The sequence below is a fragment of the Tasmannia lanceolata genome, unplaced genomic scaffold (assembly GCF_043159265.1).
Source record: "Tasmannia lanceolata isolate RefF3 unplaced genomic scaffold, GAP_Taslan_0.1 ptg000015l, whole genome shotgun sequence".
NCBI lineage: Eukaryota > Viridiplantae > Streptophyta > Magnoliopsida > Canellales > Winteraceae > Tasmannia > Tasmannia lanceolata.
The window spans coordinates 55158971-55174575 of NW_027518692.1; the positions used below are offsets into that span (position 1 = coordinate 55158971).

Sequence of the window (15605 nt, forward strand, 5' to 3'; positions counted from 1 at the left end):
AGAAATCTGCGGGCAAAATCCAATCGTGCACAAAGAAACAGAAAAGTATATATAAAAGGAAGCCACAAGATGAACACCGAGATTTCACATGATTCAGCAAAAAATAAATGCCTACATCCACAGGCAACAACACGATACAAGGATTGCAATAGATTATAGCCCAAACTTACAAACCACAACCCATTCCTTTCTTCTCAACCACGACTGTACAGAAGAGAAAAACTCCTAGAATAATCTCTCTCTATCCAGCCGCCACAAAAAAAAAGCCCTCGCGCCCAAAAAATAAGTGCCCTAAAGAGGCATTATAACCAGGTGTTTCCAAAACCTAAAAAACTTTCTAATTTAGTTATTTATGCATCATCTGCACTTGTAATAAAGACCATCTTCCATGTTTGGCTGCCGGGTGTTTTAGTCTCTAAAAGGCATGTACGAACAGAGAAGCTAGTCCAAGCAAGGTTGAAATTTCTGAAATATAGTGTATGGTCTGTCTCCCATATAGGTCATAAGAACACACTGGGGGAATCCACAAACCCAGCCTTTAAGAACTCATAGTTGAACAAGAACATCAACAAAGTAAAACCAAGATGACTCGATGATTGATGAACGAGTTTTCTATTGACTCATGTGAGTCAAAAGGAGTTTCCAATTGCCTCTGTAGGGTCAAAACCCAGAAAACTTGGGCGAGTTGATTGACTGGAGAATTTTTTAGATCATGCATAAAAGCTTTACTACCACACATTAATCAGGCTACATAACTAGAAAAAGGAACTGGGTAGTCATAAGAGTCATCGCAGGATTGGCCAAGCTGCCTAATCAACAAATGTGAAGGGCTTAGAAAGAGGAAGGTAGCTCTTGGCAAGGTCGAAAAAAATGGGTGAATGTATCATATCCCATTTTTAATCTCCGATGAACCTGGCAAATCTCCATGGGTCATCACCATTGCCGCTGGCCAGTGACATAATATTAGAAGAGCCCAACTTTCACAACTAGATTACCTTCTATTTGGCTGAGAAAGACTGTGACACCCGAACAGAGAGCTTACCATTGACATGAAGTTTGAAAGGCATAATTGACAAGGATTTTCATTTAGAAACTGCCTTGATCTTGCCACCCACAACTGAACCCTAACTCAGAAATAACACAGATCAAATGGCAATGATTGTTTGCCTATAGTGCGCAAAGATTGATAACCCGAAAAGTGCCCATCTAAATCGTGATATGTCGGTTATATGATATGAACATCCTAAGCTTACCACTATAAAATTCAATTTTTTTCTCATAAATCTCAAGAGATGGAGAATAAATGATACTGGCAGCATTTTAACGAACAAACAAACAAACATCCCAAGATCACAGGGCATGTAAAGGCTCTGTATTAAGCCCGGAAAAAGATGCATTGCAGGTAAATTTCAATCCAACTCCAGAACCAAAACCCAAATTGACTGCCGACCTATCAACAAGGATATGAATTATGAGAAAGACAGGAGCATGGTTTTAAATTTCGACCGAAATCAGCGACACCAAAATGTCACTTTTCCGAACGGTATTTTATTTCAGAATTTCGGTCGAAATTTCGATTTTTCCAAAATTTGACCCAAAAAATCTGGCTTTTTTAAATTAATTTAATATTTCACTGAAATTTCGACCAAAATTACTGAAATTTCAGCCGAAATTTAATACTGAATAAAATATTCGTTTCGTTTTTGTAACAGATTTCGACCGAAATTTCAAAATTTCATGCGTCCGAAACCGGTACCGAAACCAAAATTTTAAACCCTGGACAGGAGATGATAAATGTTTGATTATTCTTAGGTTCCCACTAATGAGGAACTGAATGGTGACATTGGCCCAACAAACACACACATATATATATATATATATATATATATATATATATATGGCTTATGGTTGAACAATTCAGATTGTTCATCTGGTGGGTCCCACTCAAATAATCTCATCGATTGATCATAGCTGTCTGACTATTGGCCTTTTTCCTTTTGAATATAAACCATAGGCCACCCATTTCTAGCCATCCCGTCCAAACGCAGCAATTTAGTGGTCAAGATTATCTAGTCAATGTGATTATTCTATTGTCACCCTGATCTACCAACCTCACCAGCCATGTGCACGGTGGTAATGAGCAAAGAAGCCATGTCAATAAATATCATCTCAATATCTTCATGTAACATACAAGCATACCTGATTAATGTTGATATTCCAATGTAACCCAACAACAGAAATAATAGATAAATACAGGCACTTGACTAGACTGGTGTTCATCATTCTGCAACAGTGAAAACAATAGCCTACTCAACCTAGGGAAACAAACATGGTTACCAGTCTAAGAAACAGGCTAGAAATGATGCAAGAAAAGAAGGAGGGCATCTCATCTTCCAACATTTGTTATGGTACTTACCTAGATTAGGGAAACAAATGTCCAGAAGTCATACTTAAAAGATTATCAGCAGGCTGTCAATGCTCAAGTCACATAGAAGATGGGAGTCACAAAATGCCCATTCAAAACACTCAAAACATGTATTTAACTTGCTCTTCACCAGCACATTTACAGGATATTTTCACCACATTTTGAAATTACTTTTAAGATGCAATTTCAACAAGCCAAAAATTAATATAATTTACATTGTTCTAAGAGTTTCATGGTAAGGACTCTGAGAAGTTCGAAAGAGTTGCTAATAGAAGCACTGACCTTCAAAGTAACTGAAAAACTGGAGTTTCATTTCTGCTTTCCATTTTTCTATCCAAAACCTGTGAAATTGGTTCTTATAATTGTAAGTTTACCAATAAAATAGAAGAGAAGAAATTGCTTCTTGACTGGTAAGCTCTTACATGCAAGCCCTGGTAAGGATATTTTGGCCTATATAGTTCGAATTTATAGTTTATAAGGCCTGGTCAAATTTCTGATATCGCTTTGCTCGAGTCCTGATCTGGATACATATTCGAACTTGCATGTGTAGTAGCTTTTCTAGTTGTCTCCCCTGCATTAAATTCAGGTTTTTGGTTTCTTCGGAGGACCCATGTTGCTTGGCTCAGCCTTGCGCTTGATTCCCAAGAAATGCTCAACCTGAAAGATAAGCGAATTAGGTTTTGCACACGCATCTGGGATATGAATTCAAAAATTGAAAGAGAAGTATGATTGGTTCAGGAATTTAATGGGTATGATTGTGCAAGGAATCTAGCAGAAAAAAGGCACTACCTTAATTGCCTTTGCATAGATATCAAATATATATGGGAAGTGATATATCCGCCCCTTTTCATTACTTGGGACACCCACCTGCAGTGTACCTATTACTGCAAAGGGGCTGTTGTACTTTACGTGTATCTATTACTGCAAAGGGGCTGTTGTACTTTACATGGGAAGGATTCAACGGATTTGATTGCCAACGTACACTGCAGGTGGGTGTCCCGAGTACTGAAAAGGGGCGGATATATCACTTCCCAATATATATTTATAGATATAATCATTAAGCCCAAAAGAAAATGAATTGGTTTCTCATTAGTTTAGCTGCCAATATCAGCAGAAGCCAGAAAGTGCTCCACATTTAAAGCATCTACCAGCAATTAATCAATAAAGTAAATATTTTCCTTTCAAGAGACAAAGTTTTGATGCTACGGCTTAGCATCAGATTCCATGTCGTCTCTTGCATCACCATCTGATTTGCCATCCAATTGAATTGGACGGTGATGCAACAGCCATAGAACCAAAGCCAAAATATTGTGCTACAGTAAGGTAGTTGTTTATAGCCCTTAATAGAATCCATTAACTCTTAATAAATTAAAAATGAATCATTGCTAAAAAAATACATTAAGCCAAAAGCACGAATGTTTATGCATGTGTTCCACATTAGTAAGGTAGGACTTAGGCTATCAAAGGTGAAACCCAAGAATAAGTCGCCCTGGTGAACCCATTAAATGGCTCCATACATGTACATACATTTTATGGAACCATTTCCTCAGTGAGATTCACCAAGCAGATGGCTCCCATACACACATGTAGGCATGTGTTCCACATTTGGGAAACGAGAGAGAGAGAGAGAGAATAAGTCGCCCTGGTGAACCCATTAAATGGCTCCATACATGTACATACATTTTATGGAACCATTTCCTCAGTGAGATTCACCAAGCAGATGGCTCCCATACACACATGTAGGCATGTGTTCCACATTTGGGAAACGAGAGAGAGAGAGAGAGAGAGAGAGAGAGAGAGAGAGAGAGAGAGAGACCTTCCTATCCCCGAGCATGGGCGTCAAGCTTCCAAGATGATCTTTCTCAACAGTAGCAAAACCGCTTCTTGGATCACTGGTTTGCCTGAAATTTCAAACAAAGATACATTTATATTTATATATGATGAGAAAATGAATAATAAACCTCATTAAAAGATTCTTGTCACATGAAAGTTAGAAAAATGCAAGTTTCCGAAACACCAAGCTTTCAAAAAATTTCCATGTGCCTTTGAGAAATTCAAAATGCCTTCAAAGCTTAAGCTTTGATGCACACCACCCGCTCCCGAAACACCAAGCTTTCAAAAAAATTCAAAGTGCCTTCAAAGCTCTGATGAACACCACTTGCTCCCCCCACCCACCCCCACTGTACACACACACACAAAAAAAAAGAAAAAAGAAAAAGAAAAAGAAAGCACCAAAATAGGAGGGGATTTGGTGTGTGTGTGGGTGGGTGGTGGTGGTGGTGGTTTTTTTTTTTTTTTTTTGGGGGGGGGCAGGGTATTCTCTTCCCTATATTTTCTTCCTTTTTGTTTCCATGAATTTCATTAGTTTGAGAAAAAGAAATTCTTTTATCAAGATAATTAACATGTTTCCAAATAAAATTACTAGAAACTACAATCTCATGGATTCAAATTATCACCATTATCACCATAAGGGTATCTAAACTTCCAAGAAATCAAGTGAAGAGTATTCTCTACCAAATCAATCAACAACATCAGACGTCAAGCCATGATATTTCGGTGAAGAATGTGTCTCTGTGTGTATGGGTGAGTGGGTCAGTGTGCTATATGGAGCAATGTTTCAAAATTCTGACTCGGACAAGGTAAAACCAAGTCGACTAGGGTGAGTCAATGATTGACTTAGGGAGTTCTTAAACAATGATATGGAGTAACATATATTGCAGAGTGTTGGAAAATTCCATCATTCTCAAAGTTCAAAAGCCTTTCAAAGGTCAATGGATGAGCAAAAAAGGATACCCCGGTTTAACATGTCCACTGAGCACAAGATAAGGAGTTTGTAGATGAGCTTGAGCTTCTCTCATCCTCTCCATTGATTGTGATGGGGTGTCAGAAGCCTTCATCTGCTTCAACTTCAATTCTTCATGATATTGTTTCATGCGTTTTTCAAGCTTCATTTTGCCGGGTCCTTTGCCATGAAATTTATGAGAAATCATCCTAAACGCCTCCTTCGGAGTCATCTAATCAAATCAAACAAACAAGATTGAAATTCAAAATGGATAAAATTCTATTGAAGAAAAAAAGGAAACAATAAAAAGATAGTATCCAGATGCAAACATGAAAACAGTTAAAAAAATCATTTTTTGGGCAAAAAAAATCAAGAACTCATCTTCTAAAGTAACCAAATAACATCTAAATTCTTTATCAGCTAAAATAATTTATCAAAGACATCCCAAGCAACCAAAATTTTAAAAATTATAGGACAGCTCATGCAACCCCAATTGGCTACACATGCAACAAGATTCTAGCAAATGATAAGCACTTGCTTATTGAGCGGTAAAAAAAATAATGAGGAAGCACTAGTATTGCTTGGAGATAATTTCCTGGAGGTGTGAAAAAAGAATCATAAAGATATACCCAATTCCCACAATAAAAAGTAACAGGGATTATAAACAAAAACAACGTCATCTTTCAAACTTCCTAAGAATATGGTTTTCCAACTTAAAATAATATCTAGTCACATAAAATTATTGCCTTCTTTGAATGTTAGCAAGGCACAAAATTATCATAGTATCACATATGTCTTGTCATTTTTTTAAGCAGTCAAGAGCACTCAACTGTTACAGAGTCAATGCGTTAATTTTTTTGTTTTTAACAATTTCAATGTGTTAATTTCTACCCGGTCCAAGTTTACAAATCAGAAGAAACTTAAAAGAAATGATCTTTCATAAAGTGAATAAAAGGGGCAAAAGCAAAAAATATAAAAGCACAAGGCCCTTATTAACAAAATCAGGTAAGGAATTCCCTGAATGCATTTGAGCAGTCAGAACTCCAGTCCCACACGATGAACTCAGAGTCTAAGACCAATTTGTTCTCTAAAGAATGAAAAACTCCATAGTTATGATACTCTTCTTATTCCTAAGTAACAACTGTACCTCTGACAATAGTGTATTCAGAATTTTGTGGAAGAACAAATTCATTTTCCACGAGTCGAAGCAATAGATACATCTCAATGGAACAGCATTGCTAATATCTTATTCTATTGAAAATTAGGACGATAAAGAACAAACCAAAAAAAAAATTTAAATGGTAAGAACAAACCAAATGTAGCAGCCAGTTTATAAAAAAATGAAGTATTTTATGATTTTTCACATTCCAAAGGCTGATTGACTTTCTAAAAAGGGTAAAGAACTTACAATCCGACCGAACTCATCAGTCCTTTCAATACGTATTTCCTTAGACCCATCATTCTCATAAATGCCGACTAGTTTGCTCTTCTTTTTGTCCATGTTCCTTCCACCCCAATCTATGCTCTCCTTGAGTGTTCCTCGCTCTTTAAGCAGCTGAAGTGCGCCTGATAATCCTTTCCCAACTGCAGGTTCATGGATAGTCTTATCTGGAATTATATCATCTTTCTCCTCTTCAACAACCATTTCGTCTCTGCTAGTCTCATTTACCTCTGTCCAACCACCTGCCTCATCATTTATATCCTGCTCAAAGGATTTTGGAACTTCTTCTTCATCCTTAAAAACATCTTCAGCTTCAGGCTTTTCGGCATCTGAGACAACAGAAAAGCAGCAGTATATGAAAATAATGTGGGAATACAATAAATAAATTAAAATTAAAATATCTAAAAACGAACACCTGCCTAGTGATGCCCATTGTATTTATATGGGAAAAGACGGATCTAAGAATTTGCATAGGTAGTTTACCTATGCAAACTCCCCAAAATTACAGTACGGACAACACCATAGGATGATCCAAACCGTCCATTTGGACCGCCACAGTTGAAGTAGCTGGTTCCCCAAAAATCATTTCCATAGGATGATCCTAACACTCTGATGGCGATCCAAATGGACGTTTTGGGTCATCTTATGGTGTTGGCCGTACTGTAATTTTTGATAGTTTGCATAGGTAAGCTCCCTATGCAAACTCTTAGATCCCATTTTCCGTATTTATATTATATGTACCATGGGTAATCAAATACTTCCAGATACTTCAAAAAAACTTCAGTCCCCAGCACATTAAAAGTTCAACCCTTTAAATAAATGCATCAAAAGCGAATAAAGGAAAGAACAAAAAGAAATACCTTCATCAAGTTGTAGACCCCAAACAAACTCATCCATCTCTGTGAAGACAACCCTGTTTTCTTGTACCTCTTCAGATGTGGAGTTGTGCGTCTCTCCCGATTGATTCCCAGCAACAGCTAAAAGCGCAACTGCTTGAGGACCAGAGGCTGCTGCCTCATCCTGTCTTTTAAGTGCTAATTTTCTCGCTTTTTCTAGCGACTTGTACAGATCATCATCATCTTCACCAAAAACCGGATTTTCATCTTCCACGCCTTTAATGGTGAGAGTTTGCTCCTGTCGGAGTGCCCTAGATGCCTCCTCGGCTTTAGCATACGCTAACTGGTATGCATTACTCCTCATTTCTGCTTCGAAATTCTCCCTCTCCTCTTTGGCAGATTGTCTCTTTTTTTCATCCCGGGAACCAAGATCATTTGCACCCAATCCAGCAGAGATGGCTTCTGCTTCAAGGGCGTCCAAATCCAGCTTCTCTTTCTTCCGGAAGGATTTCTTCTTCTTCTTAGGCTTTTTAAATTCAAGCATTTCTTCATGGGTATAGTAATCTGATGAGATCTTGCCAGAAGAAGTGAGGTCCTCAAACTGATTGCTCGTAGAAACACCCTGTAATCTTTTACGGAGCTGGCAACATAAAGTGTTTTGTATAAGAAAAATAAGCAATAGCATTCCTCCTATTAGTGAGAACCCAAGCACAACAGTAGATCTCACGAGAAAACAGGCGTATGCATATTGTTCCGAAACAACATAAAAAACAAGGATTATAACAAAGAAAAATAAAATGTGGACACAACATTGCAAAACCATTTTCCACAAAATTTGAAATAACAAAATTGATAATGATAGGATTGAAATTGTTAAAAGGGGAAACCTACTGCAGCTAAAGTTTCAACTGGAGTAACCGAATAAGAGTTCAAGAAGCATCAAATAGTAAATAGGGAAGAGTTAAGTAAAGATACCTCGTCTAGTTTTTTCTCTGCTTCCACATTGAAGCGCCCACTTTCATCCAAAGTTACGCCCTGAAAATATTACAGATAAGAAATAACTAGAAAACACCATTTAAAAAAAACAGAAATAACTAGAAAAATGTGGTGTATCAACAAAACAAGGGGATTCATGAGAAAAAAGCAACCTCATCTCCAACAGGATCATCATACTGTGGAAGAATTGTCTTCTCGGGATTAAGGTCACTCCCAAACCTAGTCATTAATAAAAGAATAAAAATCAGTTGATCATCGTACAATGTGGAGTGTGAGGAATTTCTCAAAAGACATTGTCCAACTTACTTGTCCTCATATTTCCCGGTTTTCTTCTTTGCGGCCCTGTAAGCCTCATCTCTATGCCTCTGCTCTCCAATCTCCACATTTTCAAGCATATCAACCTCTGTAAAATATAATGCAATGTAAGCTTTAGAGAATCTGAGAACAACGAAAGCTACCCAAGCAACTATCCTTTTACCTTCATTGATATCACCATCAGCAAGTATGTTCTGATCTTTGAGAGTCAAAACAATTGCTCCACCTTCAATTACTTTATCCAGTCCATGAAGAATTTTAACACCAGCCAGATCCTCTGTTTTACAGGAAAAGCTAAACTGAGACAGCAAATATGCCTACATATTTCTAAGGTTCTGAATAATACAGTGTAATAGCCAAAAATAACTCGTGAAAATTTGGAAAATATAAAGGTGGGTAAGAAACAATACTTCCTGTGTGCTGTGCCGCCATTTCATCTTCACTTTCTTCTTGATCAATATTATCCTAAGCAAGTCAAATCATAAAATGCATGATATATAAGTACAAAATACCTCAAGAAAAAAAATGAAAGGAAGCCTAATTAATATAACCGCTAACCTGCTCTTCAAAGACTTTAGAAAGATGCAAGGCTTTCTGCCTTTCAGCACTCATTTTTTCCTCGAGCCTCCGACTCTTAGTAACCCATGATAAAACCTCAGAAACCCCATCAGACTTTTTTCCTAAACTTTCTTCTTTCATTCTGTAGGAAAAGAATTCAATTCAGATGGAAATGCATAAAATATACTCAAAAGCAACAAGGCCATAGCAATTCTCCTTCAATGAAGAGAACCGTGCTGAAAAGGTGGGCCAAGGTAGAGAACAAAGGAAGTTAACAGAGATGATATTGTCTTACAGTATCTAAGCAGAGGCCAATTTTCAATAATTAATATAAACAAAGCATCTTAAGATCAGCAATTCATAAGAACAGTAAATAATCCGAAATTAAACCTTGCAGCCAGCATGTCCCTACCGTGTAAAAGTAAACCAGTGAGAATGAAGAGGATTTTCATCCAAGCAATGCAATTTCAAAGTCATTAGCCATATTTAGATTCGCATAACAGAGGAAGGATTAACTTGTGGTGAGCAAAACTAGAATCTGGGCCGATCTAGCCGCTACTTCAAATGCCGTTTTCACATCATTTTATACAAGTTGGTTGGGAGTTGGAACTGACTCCTAAACCATTTAACAAGCAATCCTTCAAAGCCAGTGACTGCATAACTTTCTACAAATTGCTATAAGTAGCATTCTGAGATATAATCTGCTGTCCTGATGGTTAGTTGAAGAGAAATATCATATAAAGAGCCTAATTGTGCAATATTTCTCCAAACTATATTTGAAGGATCAGGATTGGAGGCCCAAGCTCGGGCCTCGGGTGTTGGTGTTCAAGCAGCTCAAGCAGGAGGAACAAGAATGAGGACGAGGAAGTTAAAGCTACTATATTTAGCATGAATAAAGATAAATCTCCTGGCCCTTATGGTTTCCCAACGGTGCTCTAACATAAGTATTTGGGGTGATCAAAGAAGACGTTTTAGCCTTCATGTCTGAATTTCACGAGGTAAGATAGGGGTACGCTGGGTAAAGAAATGAATATGACGTTTATTACTCTCATCCCAAAGAAAGCGGGTAGTTATCGAGCTTAAAACTTTCAGCCAATCAGCATAGTTCACAGCGCTTACAAAATCTTGGCCAAACTTTTAGCTAGGAGAGTTAAAACAGTTATGGAGAGCATTATTTCACAATCCCAGGGAGCATTCGTAAAAGGCTGACAAATCTTCAAAGGATTTCTCATTGCTAATGAAGTTATTGATTCCAGGAGAGGAGGAGAAAAAGGAGTTGGATGCAAGATAGAAATGGAGGAGTATGACCACGTGGATTACAACTTTATGGATTTCATTCAGGAGAGAAAAGGATTCAGTGAAAAATGGAGACATTGGATAAAGGCTTGGATATAAACAACTCCCTTCTCCATCTTGGAGAATGGGTCCCCAACTGGGTTCTTCAATAGTTCGAGGGCACCATACCAAGGTTACCTAGAACGTGGTTCATACCGGTACACGGTAAGGGAACGGGTACGGCGTACGATGGTAGCCCGTACGCGGTACGATGAGGGTAGACTAAGTTGGTTCGTTTATGGGGTCGTGTGTCAGTTTGGAGCGCTAATCCAGGTCGCTCTGGTGCTCTCTCTAGTTTAATGTTATGCCAAGAGATGCTAGAGCATTGGCATTGTTAGGCCTTATCTTAAATATGACGGTCAAGAATATTAACCGGTAGCTACTGACAGTTTTTGGGAAAGGTGATCACATTTGACAGCCATTTTAAAAAGTGATTAAAACTTGTAGTGCCAATATTAGTTTTTGGGAAAGGCAATAACACTTAAAAATTGTTTAAAAAATAGGGTAAAACTTGTAGTGTCAATAGCAGTAGGCTTGTAGTCGGATTTTTCGTTTAGGGTTTTTAAGTGACAGCATGCCTTCTACGGTTTCCCTTTTCCCTCTACTCGTATGCCATTTACAAACCCCCATTTTTCTCTCTGCAAAAAACAAGGAAGTAGGGAAGGAGGTTTTACAATACTGTACATAGATTATATTTCGATTGGCGATCTTCAGTGAAAGTTTTTGTTGGAACACATGTTTCAGGTTAGTCTCTTTACCTCTTCTGAGTTTCTTCTTTTTTTCGGCCTCCAATGAGGTATGATTAGATTAAAGCTGGGAATGAGAGTTGCTCTCTCTCTCTCTCTCTCTCTCTCTCTCTCTCTCTCTCTCTCTCTCTCTCTCTCTCTCTCTCCTGCGGGTAGCCCGGGCAGCCATTTTTGTCGATCCTGGTCGAAAACGACCAACGTTTATGGTCGGTGACCCAGAACCGCAGGTCGGAGAGTGGGAGGGCGATCCCGATTTAAAAAAAAGGTGTACAGTTAAGTAATAATTCCAAATTTAAAATGGGAAATGATTTCTGCGCTCTAATGTTTTGATAAACATGCGCTCCAGATGTTTCTCGTGTAGTATTTAACGAGCTTTAAGAGCTTTTTGAGAACCACAATATTCCTCTGAAATTTGGAGCGCATGTTTATCAAAACATTGGAGAGCAGAAATCATTTCCCTTTAAAATTATAGATTGAAAAAGTGCAAGTTTTACTCTCAGTGAAATGAGATGACTAGATGTTGAAAGTTGTATACAGAAACCAGAGCTAAAGTTTCAAAGTTCTATAGAATAACCAAAGAATATTTTTGCCTGGTGAAACTTACCAAAGCTAGAAAGAAGCAGAATCCAAGTAAAAATCCTAATTAAAATGAAACCATCATTAACGGAGAAGCATATATGCATTGAAGAGAATATTATAACAAATGAAGAAGTAAATATGTATTGAAGGTTTTGAAATTATGCATCCGTGAAACGAATCTAAGGGATGTAAATTATAAAGTTTAAGAATTTTTTAAGACTAAGAGGGTATAAAGCTCAAGCAAGATGTGATCAAGATTCCAATATCTACTCAAAACTCACATAAGAGTCAAAAAATCATAATGATATTAGTGCACAAGAACTATATCAAAATGTAAAATTACATAGAGGAAGTTTGCGTACTTTACTGTGCGATCTCGAAGCTCTAAGGTTGGCGGAAGTGACCCATCACGTGTATCACTCTTACTCACCCGCTTTGCAATATCTCCGTCGTTCTCAAAATCATCATTTAGTTCGTCATCTTTTTCCCCTTCCTTTCTCTTACCAACATCCTTCTCATAGCCTAGATCCTGGTTTTTCCCAATCACCTTCTCCCTTTCTTTGTCTTTAGATCTATGTTTTTCCCTTTCCCAACTTTTGTCTCTATCCTTCTCTCTAATTCTTTCCTTACCCTTGTCCCTTTCCGGTGCACCGCGATCTTTATCCTTTCCTTTTTCCCTTTCCCTTTCTCGGTCTTTAACTTTCTCCTTATCCCTAGCCCCATCCCGTTCCTTTTCTCTTCCTCTCTCCCTATCCTTCTCTTTCCCCCTTTCCCTCTCCCGTTCTTTCTCTAACTCTACTTCATTCTTATTATGAACTTTCTCTCTATCTCTATCCCTCTCACGCTCCTTATCCCGTTCTCTTCCTCGGTCATGTTCCTTCCCCCGCTCCTTACCCCGTTCACTTTCTCGATCCAGCTCTCGCTCCTTCCCCACCACCCTATCCCTCTCCCGTTCCTTCCCTCTGTCTTTCCCCCTCTCACGCTCTTTCTCTCGATCTTTATCCCTTTCACGGTCCTTATCCTTATACCTATCATGTTCATAATCTCTCTCTTTCGTCCTTTCCTTGCTTCTTTCCTTCTCCCTCTCCCTATCCCTCTCGCGCTCCTTTCCTTTATCTTCTCTACTCACAATCCTATCATGTTCCTTATCCTTTGCCGTGTCGCGGGTCTTAGACTTGTCTCTATCTTTACTTCTATGCTCCTTCTCCTCTTTCTTTTCCTTCTTTCTATCCTTGCTTCTATGTTTTCCCGAATCTCTCGTCTTGTCCTTATCCTTACTAACTGAATTACCACCATTTTCATTTTTAATATCCAAATCAACCTCATTTTCCACCAGATCTTCTATCTCCTCATCCATATACACTTCACCTGCAGAATTTTTTTCAGCCCTAGCTTCAAATCTTGACTCCTCCAAATCCATATCCATCAAGTAAACTTGAATACTAAGAAAACAAACTGCAGAAACGAAAAATTCAATTTAAACTCCAACTGATCTTTAAGAAAAGAAATTCAAGGAAAACCCTGCAGCAAAAAGGAAAAAAAAAAAGAATTAGAGAACTAATGAAGATCTAATATGAGAAAACCTAAAAGCTCTCAATGTGATAAGAAAGAATTATTGATTTCTTGACGAGTCTGAAAGTTGTTGAAATTCGAGAATGAGAAGAAGACAAAAAAAAAAGAAAAAAAATTTAAAAGAATAAGAAAAAAGGGCAAAAACGATTACAAAACAAGCAGATTGATATCCTCAAAGGGGTGCGCTTAGGGCAAAGAAATTAGAAGCGAGAAAACGATGGAACTTACGGCAAAAATTGGTAGAGAGAGAGGAGACATGTAATCGTCTTCAATCGGAAACGAGGAACGTCAAATCAAAATAGAAGAGCGAAGGAGAAAAAGGCTTTGCGAATTTCTTTGCCCGGTAGAAAAATTATATTGTGCCTGAGAGGCTGAGAGTAAGAGAGAACTTTTTTGAAGGACAAAATTACCCTGTTCTCTTTACAGAATGCCAATAGGGGCAAACTCGGGTTGATTTCAGGTTGAGCTTTTGCCTTAAAATCGAGTCGGGTTCGTTCGGGTTGATTCGAATTCATTTTTTTTTTTTTTTTAGAATACTAGTGGGACCATCCGTCGATGCACGGGTTGAGGCACGGATCGCACGGTTTGAAGCAAAAACAGTATAACGTAAAAAGGTTGAAATAAAAAATGAGAGATGAAAATAATCTTCACACAAAATCACTACTGAGGGAAGCCAAATAAATTTATAAGGAAAAAAAAAAGAACAGAAAGAAATGAAGAAAAAATTGAGTAGGAAATGAGGGGTGCCACGGCTCAGAAAAATAAAACATGCTATGAAAATAGTGGAATAATAAGTCAAAGGGAAGAGACAAGAATTTTGATTTGCCTAGAATTACCTTGGAAAATTGTGTAGTAGTGTTTGGTTGAACGGCAAATAATAGGAGAGTAGGAGAAAAAGTGGGGGTGTCATTACTAATATATGGAGAGAGGAGAGAGGAGAGACAGGGAAGGGAGGGATAGAGGGAAAGCATCATTTCCTAGGAAGCTCAACCATAATTCTTTGCTTTTGGAATAAGGGGACAAGAAAGAGACAACCAATCATTACATGAGAGAAGTTCAAGGAAATCAATAGGAGTCTAGTACATTTTGACAACTAAACGTGGAATAGCATGCCAAATCCAAACCAATTTCCAGTTGCTGCAAAGCTTTTGTGCAACCAAACGAAGAACAATACAATCTAAAAAAAATTCCTTAACCTGATGAGCAAAAGAAATTCATTGAAAAAAAACACAAGGAACTGAGATGAGGAAATGGGTCGGGCTTTTAATGCTTGGCTTACTATATAGTGATTAATTTTGTAAAAAGCAACAAATCTTCGACCTAAAATTCCATGTACTGCTCATCCTTATTTGTCATTGGGGAGAAAAACAATTGAGCTTATGTAATGGGGTCTTGTAAGGCACCTGATCATAAATAAAGAGAAATTATACAAAGGGGATCTCTAGTATGTCCCTTAAAATTAGGCATGACAACCATTTAAATTTGTCCTATCTGTAAAAGAAAACAACAATGAAAAAACAAGGACAAATCCTCCGGTATCAATTAGGGGTGGACATGGTTCCGGTTCGAACCGAGGAACCGAACTGAACCGGCACATATGGTTCGGTTCAGTTCGGTTCCATATTTATATGGTTCGGTTCCGGTTCTGATATCCTGGAACCAATGGGTTTGGGATCCTGGAACCGAAAACCGAACCGAGAACCGACCCTCACCTTAAAAACCAATGCCTCATCGCTTGATAAAATCACCCCACGCCCTTTTAATTCACCCCTCTTTAACGTGTTGCTTTGCCTTTAAAATTTTAATTCGCCCCCCAAATTTGTGCTTGACTATTCCAAATTTGTGCATGTTTGTAGGTCATATATAATTTTGTGCTTGATTATTTTAAATTCTTACATGTTAGTCTTTGTAGTTCATATATAAACAGGACCGAACCGATTATAAATACGTTTAGGCAAAATATCTACATTTGGTGAAGGTCGGGTAAACCCAGAACCGAACCGAACCGAACCATGTCCAC

At 38.0% G+C, this 15605-nt stretch overlaps 1 protein-coding gene across 3 annotated transcripts; it reads right to left on the reverse strand.

Annotated features, from left to right (window-relative positions):
* Positions 1-2510: 2510 nt before the first annotated feature.
* On the reverse strand, positions 2511-13960 carry DOT2 (SART-1 family). 3 transcript variants are annotated; one of them, XR_013255498.1, is made up of 14 exons: positions 13814-13960; positions 12376-13534; positions 9354-9495; positions 9206-9260; positions 8959-9072; positions 8787-8883; positions 8633-8699; positions 8460-8519; positions 7509-8124; positions 6616-6977; positions 5219-5439; positions 4242-4326; positions 2848-3082; positions 2511-2766 (listed from the first exon to the last, which is right to left on the reverse strand). XR_013255498.1 is itself a non-coding variant. In XM_077397148.1 (13 exons), exons 2-13 carry the CDS (start codon positions 13437-13439, stop codon positions 3008-3010), a joined length of 2958 nt encoding a protein of 985 aa, XP_077253263.1. In that variant the 5' UTR covers positions 13440-13534; positions 13814-13960; the 3' UTR covers positions 2511-3007. The 3 variants fall into 3 exon arrangements, 2 of the variants coding, with proteins under 2 accessions (XP_077253263.1, XP_077253264.1); XM_077397148.1 differs by having other exon boundaries at positions 2511-3082; XM_077397149.1 differs by having other exon boundaries at positions 2511-3082; positions 12376-13468; positions 13814-13953.
* Between the last annotated feature and the right edge of the window lie 1645 nt (positions 13961-15605).

Excerpts from the sequence above, each read along its gene's own strand:
- DOT2 (XM_077397148.1), bottom strand. The coding sequence starts at position 13,439 with ATGGATATGGATTTGGAGGAGTCAAGATTTGAAGCTAGGGCTGAAAAA. Across the intron at positions 8,700-8,786 it reads ACCGGGAAATATGAGGACAA|GTTTGGGAGTGACCTTAATC; the intron begins GTAAGTTGGACA and ends ATTAATGACTAG. Across the intron at positions 8,125-8,459 it reads CAGAGAAAAAACTAGACGAG|CTCCGTAAAAGATTACAGGG; the intron begins GTATCTTTACTT and ends TTATGTTGCCAG.